The sequence below is a fragment of the Gymnoscopelus microlampas genome (genome assembly GCF_963454915.1).
Source record: "Gymnoscopelus microlampas genome assembly, chromosome: 12".
Taxonomy (NCBI): Eukaryota; Metazoa; Chordata; class Actinopteri; order Myctophiformes; family Myctophidae; genus Gymnoscopelus; species Gymnoscopelus microlampas.
Window position 1 is genome coordinate 26,691,870 of NC_139949.1, and position 20,114 is coordinate 26,711,983.

Sequence of the window (20,114 nt, forward strand, 5' to 3'; positions counted from 1 at the left end):
AAAGAAAAAACTGTCTGTTCTTTACATTAGTAAACCCTACCACTGACATTTACTGGCCAGGAACCCTGACGGTGTTGCAGAGGGTGAGTATAACTACCGTTATTAACCATGATAAAAGGGGTGCTTGCAGAGCTGATTTATGCCGTCTGCCCAAGGTGGAAGGGGAAATTAGACGTGAGGAAATTGTGAAAAGACTGCGACCCTGACGAAAAACCAAAGCCATTAATTCTGATGGAAGGAAAGTGAAAATTTGGCGGGTTTTTTTGTGCGAAAAGAGCAAAGGCGGTGTCGTCATGCTCGTCTGTCTTGGATTCTGTGTGTATGTGTGTGTTTACTCAATTAATGAAAAACTACAGCTCTCTCTCCTCTCATGCAAAAGCACACTCCCACCAAGTGTTCACTACTATTACTGTAAATCAGCTGCCATGAGCAGCTAGTTGTTAACCTGTCATCAGAATGATACTTTTTTCTGTAGTCTTGATGTTCACGCTATCTGGGGTGGTAAAGTGGGGAACACACACATACGCTCATGCACACACACACGTGCAGGCATGCAACACGTGAAGGCAGGCATGCGCGCGCGCGCACACACACACACACACACACACACACACACACACGTGTGTAGTAAAATTGTAATGTTTCCCTAAAAAAACAGACTTTCGTCTCATCTTTACCCCCCAGCACAACACACATGCAGACACACATACACACACCTGCAGAAAGTCTACTGTATGTTTGGGTTTTCTGGCTCATTTGTTTTCAGAGAGGAGGGTTTCCTGAGAATAACACGTTTTCTATGGGTGATAAGAGACCGATCACTTAATGGGCACCATGGCTGTGTGAGAGACAGGAACACCCTGTCAGATACACACACGATCCTAAACACTGTGACAAGGAATGAAGATTACACTGTCAATCCTGAGTGTTAATTCAACTCAAGAGTGTAAAAATGGACCCTTACGGGTCCCGTCAGATTTAAATGAACATTCAGGTTTTTACAGCATAGCAGTCAACACAGGATGCCTTCTATGAACATCAGCAGAGGAATGAACCTCTACTGTACATAGTTCACTTCAGAGTCTCAATGCTGGTCTTTAATAAGCAGAAGAATGTTGTCATATTTCAGCAAATAAACCCTGACTGTCTCCAACTGACACCAGGTCAAAAATGGTTTATCTGCTTGTCAAGAGCTAGAACCGCATGCGTGCTCATTCATAAATGATAACTCTGCGTAGTAGAAACTGGATCGCAAAAAATCTACGGATATATAAACAAGCTATTCCTAGCAGGCAGTCTGTCTGATGAGCAACCTGAATGATTGATAGCAAAACCTCCCTGCTGCATCCAGCTGGCACTTATTTGATAGACAAGCCAACAACATGACACCAGGAGACCATTTAGGGTATTGTACAAGTGATAAAATGTGCAGAGCACCATTTTAGAAGAGGGACCACGTGGAGGTATCCTGGCACAGATCCAAATTATAATCAACCAAAGAATCAGGTGCTTTCTGAAATATTGTAAACACCTGTCAGCAATAATAACCTCTCATTAATAAAAGACGAGTGCTTTTTGTTGAATAGTCAAGCTATTAATAGTTTTACAGTGAGAGAGAAATACCGCATGGTGTACGGTATGGTTTCTGGGTTTTCAACGTGTGGATTATGAGCCTGGGGGGAATACTAAAAGTTCAATTAGAGAAAGAAATTTTAATTCATCTAAAAATTCATTTTCCTTCAAAAGTGTATTCCCTAATAAGCACCTGTGCTTTGTGGATAAATGCCATGAATATGATGTGAGGGGAGGGCATCAAGTTCTTCTGGCTGTAGGCTCAGTGCTGACATGCAAAGAGGCAGAGGATTAAGACCCATTTGTCAGGATACACACACAAAGAAGGCTTCTCCCAAAACCCCTATAGCACTCTGTGTGTGTGTGTGTGTGTGTGTGTGTGTGTGTGTGTGTGTGTGTGTGTGTGTGTGTGTGTGTGTGTGTGTGTGTGTGTGTGTGTGTGTGTGTGTGTGTGTGTGTGAGAGAGAGAGAGAGAGCATGCCTGTGTGTGCACACTTGAACGCACTAACAAAACACATGCCAATCATTAACAGCTCCCCATCACAGACCTTGGTGGCCCAGTGCAGCGTGGTGCCACTGCCCTTTGGCCAAACAGCTCGCCCTGTCCCAACAGATATCAGGCCCTTATGGAACCTGCCTGGCCTGGCTTTATACAAACACTGACACTGGTGCCAGGCCACTGAGACAGATCACTTTGCTTTGAAAAGACTCTTAGGAATAGGAACTAGATCAGTCTCCTAGATTAGGCTGAATATAACAGTGTGGAGATCTTGGTCAAAATGACTCCGGATAGCGATTGTTGGGAGGGAAAATTTGGAGCTGGCACCGGTTTGCTCTGCTATGAAGACATTTTGAGACAATGAAACTACAGTTTAATCATATAATTGTTACCCAGCATGACCTTTCCTTATTGTTAAACCTTTGACTTATGTGCAATTGTATAACCACCCTAGGAAGCACATGTTGTACTGAGAATAATTCTAGGAGCCATCTGGACAGTCACCAGAATGTGCTACAGCTTGATGGATGTTACAGTTAGGTTCAAGGCAGGTCTTCACTGTTGTGTGTGCATATGGTAAGCACTGAATTTATGTGAGACTGTCATTTGTGAGTGTGTGTGAGTATGTATGTTCACCTGCATGCTAACGTAATTATTTATTTCCCAGTGGAGGTGTGCAGGGTTGCAGTCAAATACCCCCGAGTCTCAAGTGGGGTTATTGACTCCATAGCATTACCTGTGCGACTCCATTGCATTTTTTGCAAACACAGTTGCTTTAGTGGCCTGGTAAGGAGCTCTAAACAGGTTAATCCCTATTTACATTGTTTTGTTTCTTGTATTTTTTTTCTCCACATTAAATTATTTAAAATGTATATTTTTTTGCACATTAATAATGTAACGGTTTCATATTTAGTTTGTGGAACGTGCCATAGAGGGAAAAGGGAAAACATACATGCCTTCACATTGAAGGAACAATACCTATATACTTTGTTATACAGTATGCCAAATAGCACAATGATAGCCTATTTTAAGGAATGTTCTTCTATTTTCACAAAAATGTCTTGTATTTTTGTAAAATGTTCACCTATTATGACATGCCCAGAATAGAGGCGCTAGGGCTCATGTGGTTGAACCACAGGAATGGCTCAAAGTGTGTGTGTGTGTGTGTGTGTGTGTGTGTGTGTGTGTGTGTGTGTGTGTGTGTGTGTGTGTGGGGGGGGGGGGGGGGGCTGGTTGAATCCGAGGTTCAAACGAGAGGAGTGACATAAGTTTTCTGTTTGTGGTGGCACGGCACTGTATTGTACTGTACGCTTAAAGCGGACTAAGTCTAGAGCATACTAATATGAGACATCGCTCACAACTTGTATAGTAAATTATATGCAATTCTGTTAAATCTTTTACAATATTGGGGCAGTACAGGGGAAAGAATAACTATACAAAAACAGTTGCTCAAAAACAAGGGGATACAAATTGTGCACATAAAATGATCATTTTAGATTGTCATTTTAGAAGAAGAAAAATAAACAGTCAAGTCGGAACAGAAATTGTGAGACTGTCTACTCCCTCTGAATGGAAGTGTCTTCTGCCAACTCAAGTTTAGTTGTAAAAACAAGAACAACCAGGTGCTCACAGGAGATATAAAAAGGTAACTATAGTAAAAAGTGTCAATGGTGCTCACGGATCAAACGGGGTTCAAAACATGTGAAAAAACAACAGACAATCCGGGCACTCAGGTGTAAAAAAAGAGGCCTTTACAGCCTTCATTTATTAAAAGGCTGCCAACATGTTTCGACCTCGGGAGGTCTTCATCAGGGCGAAAAGTCAAGTTTAGATGTACTGTAGGCCATGATGTGAGTCACATCCTTTCAAAGATGTGTCATTACAACAAGAAGTATAAAATGAAAGATACTACTTGACTAAGACTTTATTCACTTCCCTGAAAACAGGCTTGAGGAAAAAAGTAGGGAACATGCTTTTTAGATTCCAGGCAGCTCTCTTGGATAGTTAAGTCCCATTTTATACTTCGTTGTCTGACGGGTCGCGCAAAAATAGCCAACATAAAAGCTCACAACACATCACAACTCGTTGCAAGCTTGTAAATTGGCTATTTTAGCTATTTTTGGGGGGTGGGAGTTTTTAATGTTTGACAATACTGGCCACCCACTTTGACCTCCATTCATTTCTACTGTAGTTTTCTACATGTATTGTACAGGGAGTGGTAACTTGCTGTCCAATCAGAAGCCTCGTTTGGAGATGAGTATGTTTGCTTGTATCAGAGAAAACAAGTCTGTTGGAAAATGTAATGTTAGCCTATGTACATGCATGCATAAATGTGAGCCACTTGGGTGGCTGTCTGTCAAGCTAAATTATACAGTAGAAAATCTTATTTTCATTATTTGATGTTGGCAGCTATTGAATTAGTGTAATTAGTTGAGCTATCATACTGTACTATTACTGTATGACACAGTGCACGTTACAAGGTTGTCCACCAGATGGTGCTGAAAACACCACTCAACTATGCACACCTCTAATTGCCTTGACGTTCATTTAACTCTTTTGCTTTTGGCATTACAGTGGTTATGTGTTGCCACAGTTATATTATGAGGATTTGACCCCTGCATGATATATTGTGCTGTATTATGTGATATACATGATATCACAAATCAAATTGCAAATGACTTCTTATTAGGCAGTCATAGGCATATCACCATAGGCACAGACATAACTGTGACATCATGTGTTTCAATCAACCCACCTCGTGTTTGTTCTTCTGCCCCTTTCTTTTCTCTCTCTGACCACAGTAATGTCTAATAAACCAGAAATACCTTAAATATATATTCTTAGAAATTCCAGTATGATTTGTTTGGCCCAAGAATGCAGACATATTTTCTAGGCAGTGTGTTTTGACTGTTATGCCAGCTTGCCTGGCAGGACTTGTACCAAGCAGTGCTACGACTGGCAACACCATGAATTGGAGCAAGGTTTAGTAGGTAGGCATGTAGACATCTCCAACTAAAATAAACTCCTTTCGGCACCTGTTCTCCAATATACCACATGCACTTGATTTAGCCTGGTTAAGCAATAATTTGGCAGCAAAACCTCCAAAGTTGTGTTAATATATTGTATGTATGTATTAGCCAATGAACACAATTATGTGAGGACAAAGCTACAAGTAAAATGTAGTCAACTGCTTGTGTCTGAATCAATTATCGCTCAAGTAGGGTTAATGATGTTAATTATCTTGCTTAGAAAGAGGCTGTTTATTTCCTCCACAGGCTAATGTAGAAAAACACTGTTGTTTGTATTGCAGACATGTGATATCATCAATCAATGTCCTCCCACCGGCAGAACAATTCACAACGAAAGGTGACTGTATAAAATGTGCTTCGGCTTTAAAAACAGACATTTGGCAGACAAAGTGGAAGACCAGCTGCCTGGTGCCGAGCCGTTTTTACCTTTCTTCTGAAGCTGAGCTCTCTCCTTCTGCCGCTGCTCTATCTCTCTGCCCAGCGCCTTCCTCTGTCGCTCCAGCTCACTGCGCAGCACGCCAATGCGAAGTTGCATGCACTCTCTCTCCTTTTTCTGCTCAGAGTAAAGTGACAGAGAGAAATTAGAAGAGAAAGGGAAACAAGAAGCATTTACTATTTTGTCATGGCGAATTAAGTATTTTGTTACCAAGCCCAAATATTCCCCATTAGCTCCCTCAAAACAAGCATTGGAAATACAGGCCAATCCGATGTCAATACTCCTCTACCAAGCCAAAACCTCAATGGCGCACTGTCCAATATGTGACAGTGAGAGAGAGCGAGGGACAGGACAGCATTGATGGAGAAAAGGGGCTGGAGTGAGCTTCATTTATGGAAATGCATGGCCTCAAGTACACTGCTGTATGATATGAAGATGTGAGGATGTTGTGTGTGCTGAAAGCTGGGCGTCAACCTGCTGGGACTGATATTCGGGGGTAAATTCTGAGCTCAGAGGAGGTGAGAGGCGTTGGACGAAGGTTGGCGTCTCCGTGGACAGGAGAAGAAGATGAGAGGAGAGAGCACTTTGGGCTATGTTGGTAAGTGTCAATATAGTTTGTTTTATAGAGTAAGACTTCTAAGACAACTCCACTTTATAGACTGTGGCTCATTGATTCACTGCAATGCCAAATGCGGTATAAAAGCCACTTTTTTATTCACTTACAGTACAACCCTAAACTTAAAAATAGAATATCCATAGTCTCCGAACGAGTCACGCTGCGACTTGTAGATGAGCTATGTTTCATTATAGGGATTGTCAATTCAACAGGACACCCTGCCAAAACCACTCTCGCATCTCATTTTACGTACTGTATGTGCGTATGGCCTGCAAATATCACCCTCCCACCCCACTGGCATTTTCAAAAAACATCCTGATCAAAAACAGACAAGGACAGACTTTAGACGGTGACACATAAGTTGTAAGATAGGCACGTGAAGTCTTAAGTGCTGTGGTGATTTAGCAACATGCCATCATCACCCTATGAGTGGACTGACACGCCTGGCAGACAGCAACAGGACTCAGACTAAAACACAGGGCTCTGATATTTACAAAGCAGAAACAAGCGCAGATGGACCCTTCCCCCCCCTCATAGTGGAGTCAGACTAAGATGAATCAATGTCAGACACCCACCAACCGCTAAAACACACACACTCACAGACACTCGTAACCACATAATCCTTCTAAAACACACCCAGGTGAGAGCCCAAAGAACAGTCCATGAACACCACATGAGTCTCGGTCTGCCTGTGTGTCGCTGTTGGCTGGCGTCTCTCTCTCACCACACGCTCCCCGGCCAGTGGGGGCTCGGGATAGAAACGTCAGAGTGCAGGTCATTAGTCAACGTCTTAGCTCTCCCTCTCTTTTTCTCTCTACGCAGGCATCTCTTCATCCAGCCCTTCACGTGTCTATCTGGGAGCGGAGGCAGAGGGAGTGCAGAGCGGGCCAACGAAGGTAATGAGTAACAGCACAGGGAAGATGTGTGGGCTTCGATGAGGGGAGGGAGATATGAGCGCCGCGGAAACACACTGCGAGGAGAGACCAGATGGAGGATGGACACACAGGACATCAAACACACGCTAGGAGAAAATTTAAGAGAGGGGGGGTGAAAGGAGCGATGCACAGATGACACCAGAGTGAGAGAGGAAAGAGAGATAGAGGGATAGCAGGAGGAAAGAGAGATGTAAGGATAGCAGAAGGAAAAAGTGAGGGACAGCATTGGGAAAGAGAGAGAGGAATACTAAAAGAGTACTGGAAGAGGGACAGGGTTCGATGTGATAACAGAGTTTTAACCTTGTTACCGAGAGCCTTCATTTTTTTTTCCATGAGGGGGAGGCCTGTGGTGTGCGGCGTCACGTGTGCACACGCACATTCATGCACATGCCCAGATAAGGATCATTGCCTGGAACAGGAGTGGGAATAGAGATAGGGTTCTTCTTCTTGAAGTCTTCTGAGGGTTTTATGTGGGGGGGGGGGGGGGTGGACAGACTGATAGAGCCTCCATCCCTCAGAGTGTCGCACCCTGATGCTCGCATGTCAAACCACCGCTGGCTCTGGCACGAACTGCCAAGCCTCCTACACTTTCACCAAGGGCGAGAGTTGACACGTAGGTCACGGCCTGCCTGTCTGTCTGTGTCTGTCAGTGTCTGTCTGTCTGTCTGTCTGTGTGTGTGTATGATAGCCATTGGTGAACATCAAACAGCCGTTGGTCAGCTGAGTAAACAAGTAGCAGGCAACGGAGGGGGTGAGGGGTCTGCAGCGTAACCCACCAGATTAATGGCAATGGTGTGTGGGTGAGAGAGGGTGAAAGGGCCATGCCGCTGGACTGGGTGGGCGCCGCCCGGTCACCCCCTTTGATCCACGTTCACTGTAGAGCATGCATACACACAGATAGGCAGGCCGAGTACAGAGCTCTCCTACGCACGCAAGCAAAGGGAAAGACCCCTGAAGAACCGCACAATGATCCCCTCTCTCCCTTCCCTCTCTTAATGTGTCTTAAAGTCGCCAGGCTGGTATGAGGATATGCATTACATGATTTATTAACTGAGGTGAACTCCGAAAAAAGAAAAGGCTCTGAGGAATGCTTCACTGTGGGGGAAACATCAGCCACGGGTTATTTTATTTTTTATTTTTTATATTTGTTTGAATGGGACTCTTTGTGGCCAGTGTGTGGAGGTTGGGGTTTGTGTGTGATGTACAGAAAGAAGTCTTTCGGTGCAGCGTCTTTGATAGGCCCTACCTATCGCCGGCGGAGACGAACAAAGAAGTCAACTATCAGAAGCTGATGGAGAGTAACAGCTGTGGCTGAGAAGGAGCGATGGGGTACAACATCAGAACAAGGAGAAGAGCAATGATGAGCTCTTAACACCATCAAGACAGTGACATTTGGTGTCTCTGCAGAAAATGCACGCTAAAGAATGCAGGACTACACTTGTGGACCTGAACTGCCAGTGCAATAAATACATGTACGCACGTAACGCACACAGAAAAACAACATTTAGGCCTTTATGTGCCCTTGAGCTAAAAAGCATGTAATCCTTGGCCCAGCACAGCAAAGAAAAAATGCTTTTATCAAATGTGAGTCTACCTGGAGGACGAAAATATGGCGGTGTCACTGCCTCAGGGCTTTTATAACACAGAGGATGTCGACGTGTTTGAAGTGAACGTTTACAAAACACAACGTCAAACCTGGGATTAGTGCTTCGTTTTCACAGCTGTGCGGCTGCCAATTCCAAAAATGTTAAATATGCCTTCTTGCTTCTTTTTTTTTTTGGCTCTTTGTCAAAGGATACGACAGGAGGTGGAAACATAAATACTGGCTTTTGGTCAAGGCATTATTATTCAGAGGCTTGTGGTGGTGGTGGTAGTGGTAGTGGGGCACAGGGGCTCTCCCCATTTCTTCTCTGATAAGCGGCCAAAACAGAAAGCTATGACAACAGCCTGAAGGGTCTAATTACATCTTTCCGGGGATCTGTGCGATACAGGCTATACAATCCTAGAAGTATTTAGTACAATACCACCTACAGTAGGTTGTTATTGCAGGATAACCTAAACGGCCTGTTATGGCTGACTGCAGCAGTTACTATTCTTATGGTGATAGTAAAATAACGTTGAAAACATGACATGTGAACGCGCTTTTTTGGTTTAGCAAGGAATCTGATGGAATAGCGATTGATTAGTCTGTGAGATCAGAATATTAGTTGCCCTAAACATCCAATTCTCTACGGCTGTTACTCTAAGTAGCTGATCATTATCTCCCCCAGGAGATCATGCGTTCAGCCCTGTGTGTGATTGGGTGTGCGTCTGTCCACAGCTAATCTCGCTACTACTAGGCTTATCACCATCACATTTCTTGTGTATGCTGACAGTAAGCCAAGCCAAGGACCTCAATCCTCAAATATTTTTCTATTTGGTCAATGACTATATTTTTTGCAGAGCAATTGTCCCTCCGGGGATAATCCTGCCAGGCTATGTGCTAGAACTAGCCAATAGCAAACATGCAAGTTCGCTGGTGCCATCAATTGGATTAAGACCAAAATATAATTCAGAAATATGACAACGTACCCCATAACACCCAAATCACAAAAGTCTTAATGTCCATGTACTCATTTCAAGCTGTCTTACGATAAGTCAGACTTTAGCCCTTTTTACTGAGTTTAGAGTGCCGGTGATTAGCAAAGCAGGCACCAAAACAAATGATAGCCTAATACAGCACCATGTAGACATGACAGACATGTAGAGTTACAAAATTTGCATACTGCATTTGTTTTCATTATGTGTATGCGTGCCTACGTGTGTGCCTGTGTGTGTGTGTGTGTGTGTGTGTGTGTGTGTGCGAGCGTGCGTGCGTGCGGGGGGGGGGGGGGGGGGGGGAGATACGAACCCTAATTAATGTACTTTTAGGTCGCACTGGTAGTGAGCCATCTCTTAAGAGAGGACTTAAAACCAGCCATGGAGCTAGTGGTCTTGATACTTGTTGGTAGTTCGTTCCATGCATCTATTGCAGTGTGCAAGAATGAACTTTGGCCCATGCAGCTGTTAAATCGGTGAGGCACAAAGTTAGTGGAGCTTCCTCTCGTTGAGTACCTATGTACTGTGCTGACCTTGGTAAAATATTCATCTAGGAACTTAGGTGCAGCATTATTTATGATCCTGTGGACCATACACATTTTTATTTGTATTACTCTTTCCTCGACTTTGAGCCACTTGAGGCTGTTGAAATGGGCCGGCAGAAGGTGAGTTCTGGGATGTAACTTGTGGATCAGTCTAACTAATTTGTTTTGCGAGGTCTGGAGCTTTTTTTTTCAGGATCTTTGGGATGTTGGAGTACCAGGATGTGCATGCATAGTCGAAATGACATTGTACCAATGCCCATGCCAGTATTATTAGCGCATTTCTATCTATGAAGGGCGGTATGTTACATATGTTATGTGTGTTTATGTGTTGAGAGACCTCTCTCTCTCTCCATCTCATCGTGTCTCTTCCCTAAGACTATGTTGGCATCATGGTCTGCCACCTTTTATATAGCCATAACATCTCATCCTACATGCCATTGCTTTTCAGTTTTATGTAGAATTGACTGACCTTGAGTAGGCGTTATTTCAATGAATAATGATCTTACTTCCTCTCACGAAAGACTCGCAAAGCGAGTGAGGTGCAGCAAAAAAAAAAGATTTCAAATCCCAACCTTAGTTAATTTCTTATGACAACATTTTTTTTATTGCCACTCAATCTATCAGACTTTGCAGATAACAGAGACATTTGTCCAGAACCACGTGCAGGATCTTACTGACATTGGAACTGCAGAGGCTGCGTGTTCATTTTGCAATGTTTTAGGCTATAACATTGTAATGTCATGTTTATCCTAGGGTGTGATCATTGTCCAAAGATATAGCCCTATATAGTCTACTCTGGTTGCACTATGATAATATAATCAGAATAAGTCCCAGACAGACAGACAGACAGACAGACAGACAATTAGAGGAGATATGCACTCTACTGAGCTGAAGAATGTAATAAGGGTCTCTGAGCTAAATGGATTTCTTTAAGTGAGTGCCTCACCCGTTCTGTGCAAGTCGCTGTGGTCCTCAGTTTCTCCTCAATCTCCTTCCCGATCTTCTGCACGGTCACCTGGGTCTGCTTGATGGCTCTCTGGGCTGTGTGGAGCCTACAGGAGGGAAAGAAGGCACAGTAACCATCCTGAACCGCAAGAAAGATTCCTGATGTTCAAACTGGGTTCCTAAGTGTGTGGTAGATTGATTGCTAGATAAAAAAGGAGCATCAATGTTTATGACTGCACCAGTCATTCATTTAATTCAGATTGCGTGTTTACAGTAAATGTTTGTAGGCAGATGGTCAGGCTCGTGTGAGTTACGATGTTCACCATGTGTAGGCCCTTTGTTGAGCCCGTTTGCTTCCCTTTGCCGTTTTTCTGATTTACTGGGGTTAATCTGCATTGTTCGGCTTCGTCACCAAAATGCTAACCATTAATACAGAACAAAGGACTAAGTGCATTTTGTAAACATTCCGAGTGGAAAAAAGCCCTGGGTTCATTACAACTAATGTAAGCTATACTCCTAAAAACCCATGAGACAGATCAAATTCTCAATACCACAGACCACAAATAGCCTAACAGAATTTTAATCACTATTTTTCTCTAATAAACCTCGCCACAATATAAGATCAGATCTTACCCTATGGACCTGAACCTATCAATCCCAGAAAGCGGTAAGAAACATCAAAGGCCAACTAATAAAATCTGACCACAACTACAGAGAACCATTTCTAAACTGTCGGGTTGCCCTACTCCTGTCATTGTCCATTTGTCCCCCTCCTTTGGAAAAGTGGAATCGTAACAACGGTACAGAAATGACAAGCCAGAGCATTATTGCAGTCATCAATCACTAGGCTGATTAACTTCCAAGTATATTGTGTGCAGTTCCAGAGCTCATGCAAAGAAAGAAGAAACTGCCCACAACACAACCTCAGGGATTCAGTCAAACTATCGACAAACTGTCCCACATGGTGGGCTTGGGCCACAGTAAAAAAGGCGCAATGGGGAAACCAGCAATTAGCAATCACATTGTCAGAGCAGATTAAGATCACCCCATATCTAGCTTAAAGTTGGAGTGCCACAGGTCTATTACCTCACTAATACAGATCATTGGGTATTACTTTTATTTAAAAGGGAAAGAAAAAAAAAAGTGTTACAAAGCTGTGGACACATCCAACATCACATTCAAATACTAGATTTGAGTTCTTCACCACTCACTTGTAGTCTCACCAAAGCACTTCTCTAGAGTGTAGAGGGACATGGGTTGATATTAATGGTCTTATTAATGGTCTTAACTCAAAATGTATACATCACACAGCTTAGATCTTTGGATTACATCAGAGAATAGACTCGTGCCAACTTGGTAAAATAAATATCTGTAGTGTAAAAAATGTGGCCACAGTGACGTTAAGAAAAAACAGGGCATTTCTCCTGTGTCCTTCTCTCTCCCCACTAGCAAACCCCATTGTAAATGCATTGGGTGCTTAAAGTTAAATATTTAAAAAACTACTACATTTCTAAAAATACAAGCATAGGTGTCCACAGTAAGCTGGATTTTTTTACAGTTTGAAAGGAGTTTGTAGTGAAAGTATGTAGGAGTAGTTAGGCGCCAAACTTTTGGGGAGAATAAAGAAATAGCGAGAACAATAGTGTGCTCGCTGCTGCTGCAGCAAGCCCACAATTAGCTGCAAAAATAGTTGAGATTTATTTTTTGGAGCTACTTTATTAAATATGAAGTCACTGTCATGGGAGGTACATGGTTCTTATAGGTCAGGATTCCAGTCTGTTCCTATTCACCTGTTTGGTAGAGAAGCTTGCAGCTTAAAATAGGAAAGCAGAATTACACAGGCAAGACAACCTGACACATTTTAACCACATTGGGTGGTCTATAGACTAGAGGAGTAATGTTGAGTCCTTAGACAAATGAAAAACAGAAAAAGTGACTTTAATTTATAGATGTAGTGCAGTGGTTAGCCTTGTATTCCCTGGCTCAAGTGGTAAAGAATGGCTCTCTACTAATTGAGCTCCCAATGGAGGTAATGAGGCTACTTCTCCTTAGAAGATACCCTGTCATTAAAATCCCACTTTGTCTGCAGGACTGCAGCAGTGCCTCAAACCCTAACCCACAAAGTAAATGACGGATTACACAGTGAACTGATAAAATCTTGTCTTTTTACGATTTACTAATCAATCACCAAATATAAACTGTCATGGCAAGGTGATGTAACCTAAAGCAAAGTGCATTTCTCTCCATGCAGTGCTAGTAAAAAAAGAAAACACAAAGTACATTGCTCCCATACTGTATGTCTGTCAGCTTTTGGCCGGTGCTTTTATTTATGAACCCTTATACACAAACCTATGTTTTCCCCAGAGTGTACTCTGATTATTTCAAGACCAATCTAGAGATTAACGTGACGGTGTGATGACAGACTGTGCTCAGTTTGACTGAAAATGCCCGAGTTGACAAGCTGCAGTACACAGACAGTACACTTTGAGTCGGCTGATAAGTCGTACATCCTTGAGTGAACTCTTCTACTATTTCACCGTCTTTGATTCTCTTCAACAGAGGTAATTAGTGATGTGTGAATGGATTACTGGTGTATACTGAACAAAGCCCTAAATCGTCCGTCTATGCCTGTAAGCAATATAGGTTTACAAATGTCTCTAATGGGGGACATTCTCTGGCGTAAAAAGCACCAGTGGGAGTTCTAACCGATTCTGAACACAAATAGTATACAACACCTCTCTAGCTTGTGATGCAACAACTTAAACTCAGGAGGTTGACTTCATAATGCAAACAAAAGAGCCCGGGAAGAGCAAGGAATTTCAGTGTGGTTCATGAATGGTAGGAGTAGGTGTTATACTCCTCTGAGTCCGCTCTGATGAGAAAATGGCTTTTGCTTAGCTACGCACTTGCTTTGAGCATTCCAAATATTGCCTCCTGAGTGGTTTTAGTTTGTGAGGCTCAGTTAGAATAGACTTCCAGCTCAGTGGGGGTCATCATTTTGCAAATCCTGGGGGATTCTTCTGGGATTTGGAGTTATGAAGCTTCCATGGCCGCTATAGCACATTACTACATCATGGCTGCCCGATAAACTATTTGGCAAATAATTCCAGTTTTTATGTAAAAAGCATTTCGTGGAGGAGCAGATCCAACAGGATCACCATTTCTCTTCCTTTTTTTTTTTTTTAATGTGACAGCGATAGCCGTCGGTGATAGTCCTCCTCTGGAACGTTGGGGCGAAGCTGTTTTGACAGCTTCATCTGTTTGGTGATTGCGATGCTGGAATCTGATACTGCCTCTTCCCCTAGGTGAGAGCAGTTATCTTCTCAACCCCCTTTTCACGCATGTCTGCCCCCCTTATCGCTCCCTGTGTCTGGGCCCAGGGCCTGCCCATCAAGCCCTACCACAACCTATGGATCCAGAGAAGAGAAAGTATCTACTACCTGCCTTGCTGGGTAGCCATCCAGAGAACACATTGTAACTAGTCATGAAGACTCGCCAAAATAGCTGATCTACAAGCTCTCTAGCTTGTAGATCGCTAGGTTATTTTTGACATGCATGATGAAGTATAAATCAGGCTTTAAGGTGTGAAGAGTAACTAACAGCTAGGCTGCAGGGGCTTTACAGGAAGTTATGACTGAGGGTTGCCTGGGCTTCACAAGCAGTCAGCCCTTGATGTTAAGATTGATAAGCATCAGAAAAACAATAACATTTGCTCATTTGACCCCGGCACAAGGGTACGCAGGGGTGTTAGAGAAAAACAAAAGTCCTCCTGAAACTTTCAAAACAGAACTTTTGCTAAAACAAGACTTGTAGAAACTTTTCTAAATGGGAGAGTTGTTGGTGTAATGCATTGCAGACGGTGGAGATTTTGAAAGATTTGTGAGAATATGAGATATGAGAAATTGACTCTCAGGAAAATACAAATGGCCTTGACTTTTCTGACCTCAAAATCCCTCCCAGTCTTTTAAAAACTCCTTCCAGCAGAGCCGGAGGTCAACAGCCTGGCAACCTCCCTCACGCCCACCCTCTGTTTTCTATTCACTTTACTTCGCTGATGACCTTAAAATAAATATTTACTATGGTTTATGCGCCGTGCTGCGGTCCAGAATTCATAATCTTGCAATCAGTGCAGAGCAGCATCAGCAAAGACAGATGTGTCATCTGGCTTACAGAGATAAGTGAGAGAACGGCCTGGTGTCTGAAGAAGAGACCAGAGTCCGTTGTCCCTGAAGAGTTGGGCACATCAAATCAACTACGGTACACTGCATTCCATGCAGTGGTGTAAAGTAACTATACGTACATTTACTCAAGTACTGTACATAAGTACAATTTTGAGGTATTTTTCTTTGCTGGAGTATTTCCAATTGTCAGTACTTTTACTCCACAACAATTATTTGAAAACTTTAGTTACTAGTTACTTTGTAGATTTTGATTATTATTACAAAATATACAGTAACCACTTCAGCCCTATATACATTTCAGCCATTTGAAAATAGCCGATCTGTAAGCTCACAATGCGTTGCAGATCGCTTGTAGATCTGCTATTTTCAAAAGATTTTAGACATTTGAAAACTTGTGAAACAGGACATTCAGCAAAATTAGTACTTTCTACTTATGGTACTTTAAGTATATTTTGATGCCAATACTTCAATACTTACTAAAGTAAAATTTGACTTTACTTGTAACAGAGTATTTCTACATTGCAGTATTGATAATTTTACTTACAGTAGGTAAAACATTTGAGTACTTTTTCCACCACTGATTTCATGGCCTCGTAAACGGGGCGAGGGCTAAAGAACGGGTTCTAATTCGCATCATGATGTTCCAGAGGCATGAATCAGGATTTAGTTTTTCTTTGTTGTTTGTTTTCTTTTTTGTGTTAAGTTTGCAAACATTCTTCTATTTTCCCCACATCATTTCGTTTCTTTTTTTATTTTGAGAGAGCGCTTTGACACAGAACTTCATGGAAAACTTTTTGTGGATCTTTTGTGCAGCCAAGAGAGACGAGAGGATGTTTCCTCCGTCTATCCTGGTACCGTCTATCCTGGTAGGATCTCAAGGAAACAGGAAAACGGTCTTCTTTCGGCCATGTCATATCATGGTTTTCACTCTGTGAGATGCTGTTTTATCGTGGAACAAGAGATCGCGGCATTTGTTAAGGTTTATTGAGCCCCTTCCAAGTCCCACTCACTCTGTCTACAGATATAGGTCAGTTCAAAAGGTAATGTTATGCACATCCATATATAATGTCGCTGCTGCAGGACAAAGTATTGTAAGTAAATGTATCAAAAGAAAGACACTATATGCAACAGCTGAATGCTCCGTAGTTTGGCTAAATTTGGTCGAAACAATTCTTTTTTTTTTGCTGTGCCGACTTTTTCTTTTGACGCAGATATAGGCCAGACGTAGCAGGCACAAACCCTTCATTGCAGGGTGATGATACACGGTAAAATCCTCAGTGTTAATCGAGTTCAATAAACACTGAGGATTTTACTGAATGGGCTAAACAGGATGCTTTATTCTGCATAGCTTGTCTGTGGGGAAATGAGAACAAATCAAGTCAATGCATGCAATATAAGCATCAGCAGCTTGTCATGAAATCTGTAGACAGATCTTTTTAAAATGTCCAGGTTGATTTGTCAAACATAAGCCATGCTCGCTAGCTCAGCCAAAGGAAGGCCGACCAGACCTGTCTGGTGTTCCAACCGTTCATTACATGCAACCATTAGGCCCATCACAATTATTACATAATCGCAATTATTTGAGATAATCTAAATTATTTTGCATAATCGAGGCCATGTTGAAAAATGTTCATACATTTTCAACCATTTTCCAAAAATACCGGAAATAGCAGATCCTCACAATGCGCCGACTGGATGGTAGATGGGCTATTTCCACTATGTATTTAATATTTTGTATAAAATGATTAAATGTGTCAGTTTCTTTATATATTTAAATTTGACAGCCCTGTGCAATTTTTGCTTATGACGCCTAAAAGACAAACAGAAATGTATTTTTAATTTACACAATTAAATTGTTAATCACAATTAATCAGGTAAAATGATGGCGACCGCCCTAGCGACCTAATCAAACAAGCCCAAGTCAGTAGCTGCAACACAAATGATTGTATTGACTCGACGATCAGCAACCACTACTCAAAACTGCATGGCAAACAATGCAGCCAATCAGCGTGCTCAAAACAAATTCAGGGACATTTTGTCCCAACCTTGCCAGGGACACACCACCAACGTAACACAAACAAAACTAAAAAGAGACACCATGGTAGAAAATCACAACAAACAACACCTTTAAAGTCAACCTGTGCCTCATTGGTGAAGAATGTCAACACATTCACCTCCTTGCCATTCATCTCACCTTACTATTGTCTCCCTCTGTACAGGGGATGGGAGATAAGATTAGCAGGCTGAAATCTTTTTGGCAGGCCAGCATGCACACTTACATACTCCTCCAGGCTGCTTTCTCTAAGGTTCCACTCAGATGCTGTAAGCTATGTTTACATGACAACTATGGCAGAGGAGTAGGGAAGCCAGAGAGATCTTGGGAGAAGATTTTTTTTTGTCTCAAGGGTCACAGAGGGGCCAAGCGCTCTGCAGATGATTATGGAGGTTGGCTCCCGAGTCACGAGAGAAAGCCCCCTGCCCTTGCCTCACACTAAACCCCAAACAGTTCCCCATGGTTACTTAAGCTGCCTGGTGTAATGAGCCAAACAATAAACAATAAAAGGGCTTTGCTGCAAACCAGGGGTTTCATAAACAACCTCACATAAATTTATATTAGAAAGTTACAGCTTACCGTCTTTGTTTAAAAGGAATGAAATCGATAGAAATAGCAAAAGCTTAGAAGTGGGTTAATACGACCTCTGATGTGGGAAGAATGAAGCGCAGCACATAAAATGCATTGTCAGTTCCCAAGCTTAATTTTCCCAACAACAAAACGATACGTTTCGCCTCATATAGGAGGCTTCATCAGGTCCTGAGGAAAGGTGTGGGAAAATAAAGCTTGGGCGTTTGCAATAAAACATGTGCTGCATACTTTTCGTCTTTTGGTCGACTCTATACCAGCTCCAATTGAAAAAAATGTACCTTAAGAATGAAGCGTAGATCGACCTGCTGACGAAGCTAGAGACAGCAGTGCTAGGTAAGCACCAAAGATGGAATAATGTTGGAGGTAGAATGAGAGACGGTGTGGGAGAAAGAGTGAGAGAAAGTGATGGACACATACGGGTACAGAGACAGTGTAGTATCAAAGGAAGGAAACAGCTTGGGGGGGGGGGGGGGGAGCATATGTCTCATGAGAATCTGTCTCAGTAAACCAGTTTCTGAAGCACTGTCTCTAATTTGAATGTGATAGAAAGCAAATAAGCATATCTATCAACGCTCGGAAGGATGTCCCGTTGTCGTGGGGACAATAAAAATAGCAACTGGGAAAGTAGAGAAAGTTATCATTACAAATGATATTATGTCCATGTGTCATGGAATATATCATTTTAATTGTTTGGTGTTCAATGAGGTGGTACCGGCACAAGTTCTATGCTACATGACACGCGTTTACACACACAAAATTAATCATAGAGAGACCCACAAAAAGGCGCGAAAAAGCCATCAAAATGCTTGCATAAAACTGCGTGATAAAGACGAGAATTAGGTACATATGAACTAAAACAAATTGAACTGAATGTTACCCTATGAAGCTGTCATGGTGTTTAACTTAAAGTGGCTATGTTTGTGTAGCCTCGCGTAGCCAGACTATATCACTGCATGGATATGAGTCTGGTGCTTCTATGAGGACGTTTTTTTCCCAAGAGGCGGGATCAAAACAATGGCTCTGGATACAATTGGTTATACCTAAAACCAACGACCAGTTACAGTCTCCCATATTTGAATACTGGGCCCTGATTGGTCACCCCAGACTTAGGGAGCAGGAAATGGATTCTCAACGGAGCGGTGCCAGACCCAAATCGCAGAGGGGATTATTTTTTTTGACCTGACAGATTCGTCTGGTCCCAGGCTAACGTTTGTGTATGTTATGCTGTTTTTGAAGAAATATATTTTATTTGTTGTGGTCCTTAAAACATGTAAAACATGAGTGTGTTCAACTTAAAAAGCCACTCCGATAAAGCATGGTGATTTTTGACTGGGATAACCAGCTTATCCCAGCCCTATATTTGGGCCCACGAAAAAAGGCCCGACCCGAGTCTGTCCGTGGAGGTCGAGTGACCGCCCTGTTTTCAGACTGTTATCACAGTCATTTATGTCATTTTGTTCTGGTTTCTCTGTGTGTTCTGAGGCTTTTTCAACTACAATGATAAATGACCCGTTCTGGCTGCAGGGAGCGCTGTTGAGGCTCTTTCTTGGTCTCATCATTAAACATAAACAAACTGCTTCACACTCACAGTAGTGCAGGTTAAACCAATGCTGCAGTGCTGCAATGCTCCAATTGCTTTGAAATCTTACATCTCTTAGAAATCTCATAATCTTATATTTCTTAGAGATCTTAGGAATCTATAGTTTTATATACACAGATAAGCAATACAAAATGAAAACGCATGGCAGGAAGTACTTCCGGTTTTTAATGTGGTTTGCGAAAACATGGTAGACAGGGAGAATAAGAATATGTTCTCTCCGTGGTTGGTGAGATCATTACAAGCAGCCCAACAATTGGACTCACTATCAGACAGACAGTACACATTTAAAGAAATGCCCAGATCAAAACAAACGACACGTCACGTGTGTTTAATTTTCGTGTTTAAAAAACTTTTTTTTTTGTAGAAGGGAAGTCACAGAACCCAAAAAGACCAAAAACTAAGAAAGTGACATTTAATGACATATGTCCTTTCAAATGTATTGTTTACTATAAAACATGCTCTAAGTGTATGTGCAGTATGTAATTGTCAATTTCCATCGCCATATACAGCACCAATCATAAACAGGTTTGAGCTG

At 42.3% G+C, this 20,114-nt stretch overlaps 1 protein-coding gene across 1 annotated transcript in view; it reads right to left on the minus strand.

Moving 5' to 3' along the window:
- uvrag (UV radiation resistance associated gene) overlaps nt 1-20,114 on the minus strand; it is a 105,767-nt gene that overhangs the window by 70,926 nt on the left and 14,727 nt on the right. Inside the window, exons 7-8 of the mRNA XM_084073275.1 lie at nt 11,156-11,261; nt 5,527-5,653 (exon numbers count right to left, since the gene is read on the minus strand). Of these exons, the coding sequence (XP_083929401.1) occupies nt 5,527-5,653; nt 11,156-11,261 (233 nt within the window). The remainder of the gene's footprint in view (nt 1-5,526; nt 5,654-11,155; nt 11,262-20,114) is intronic.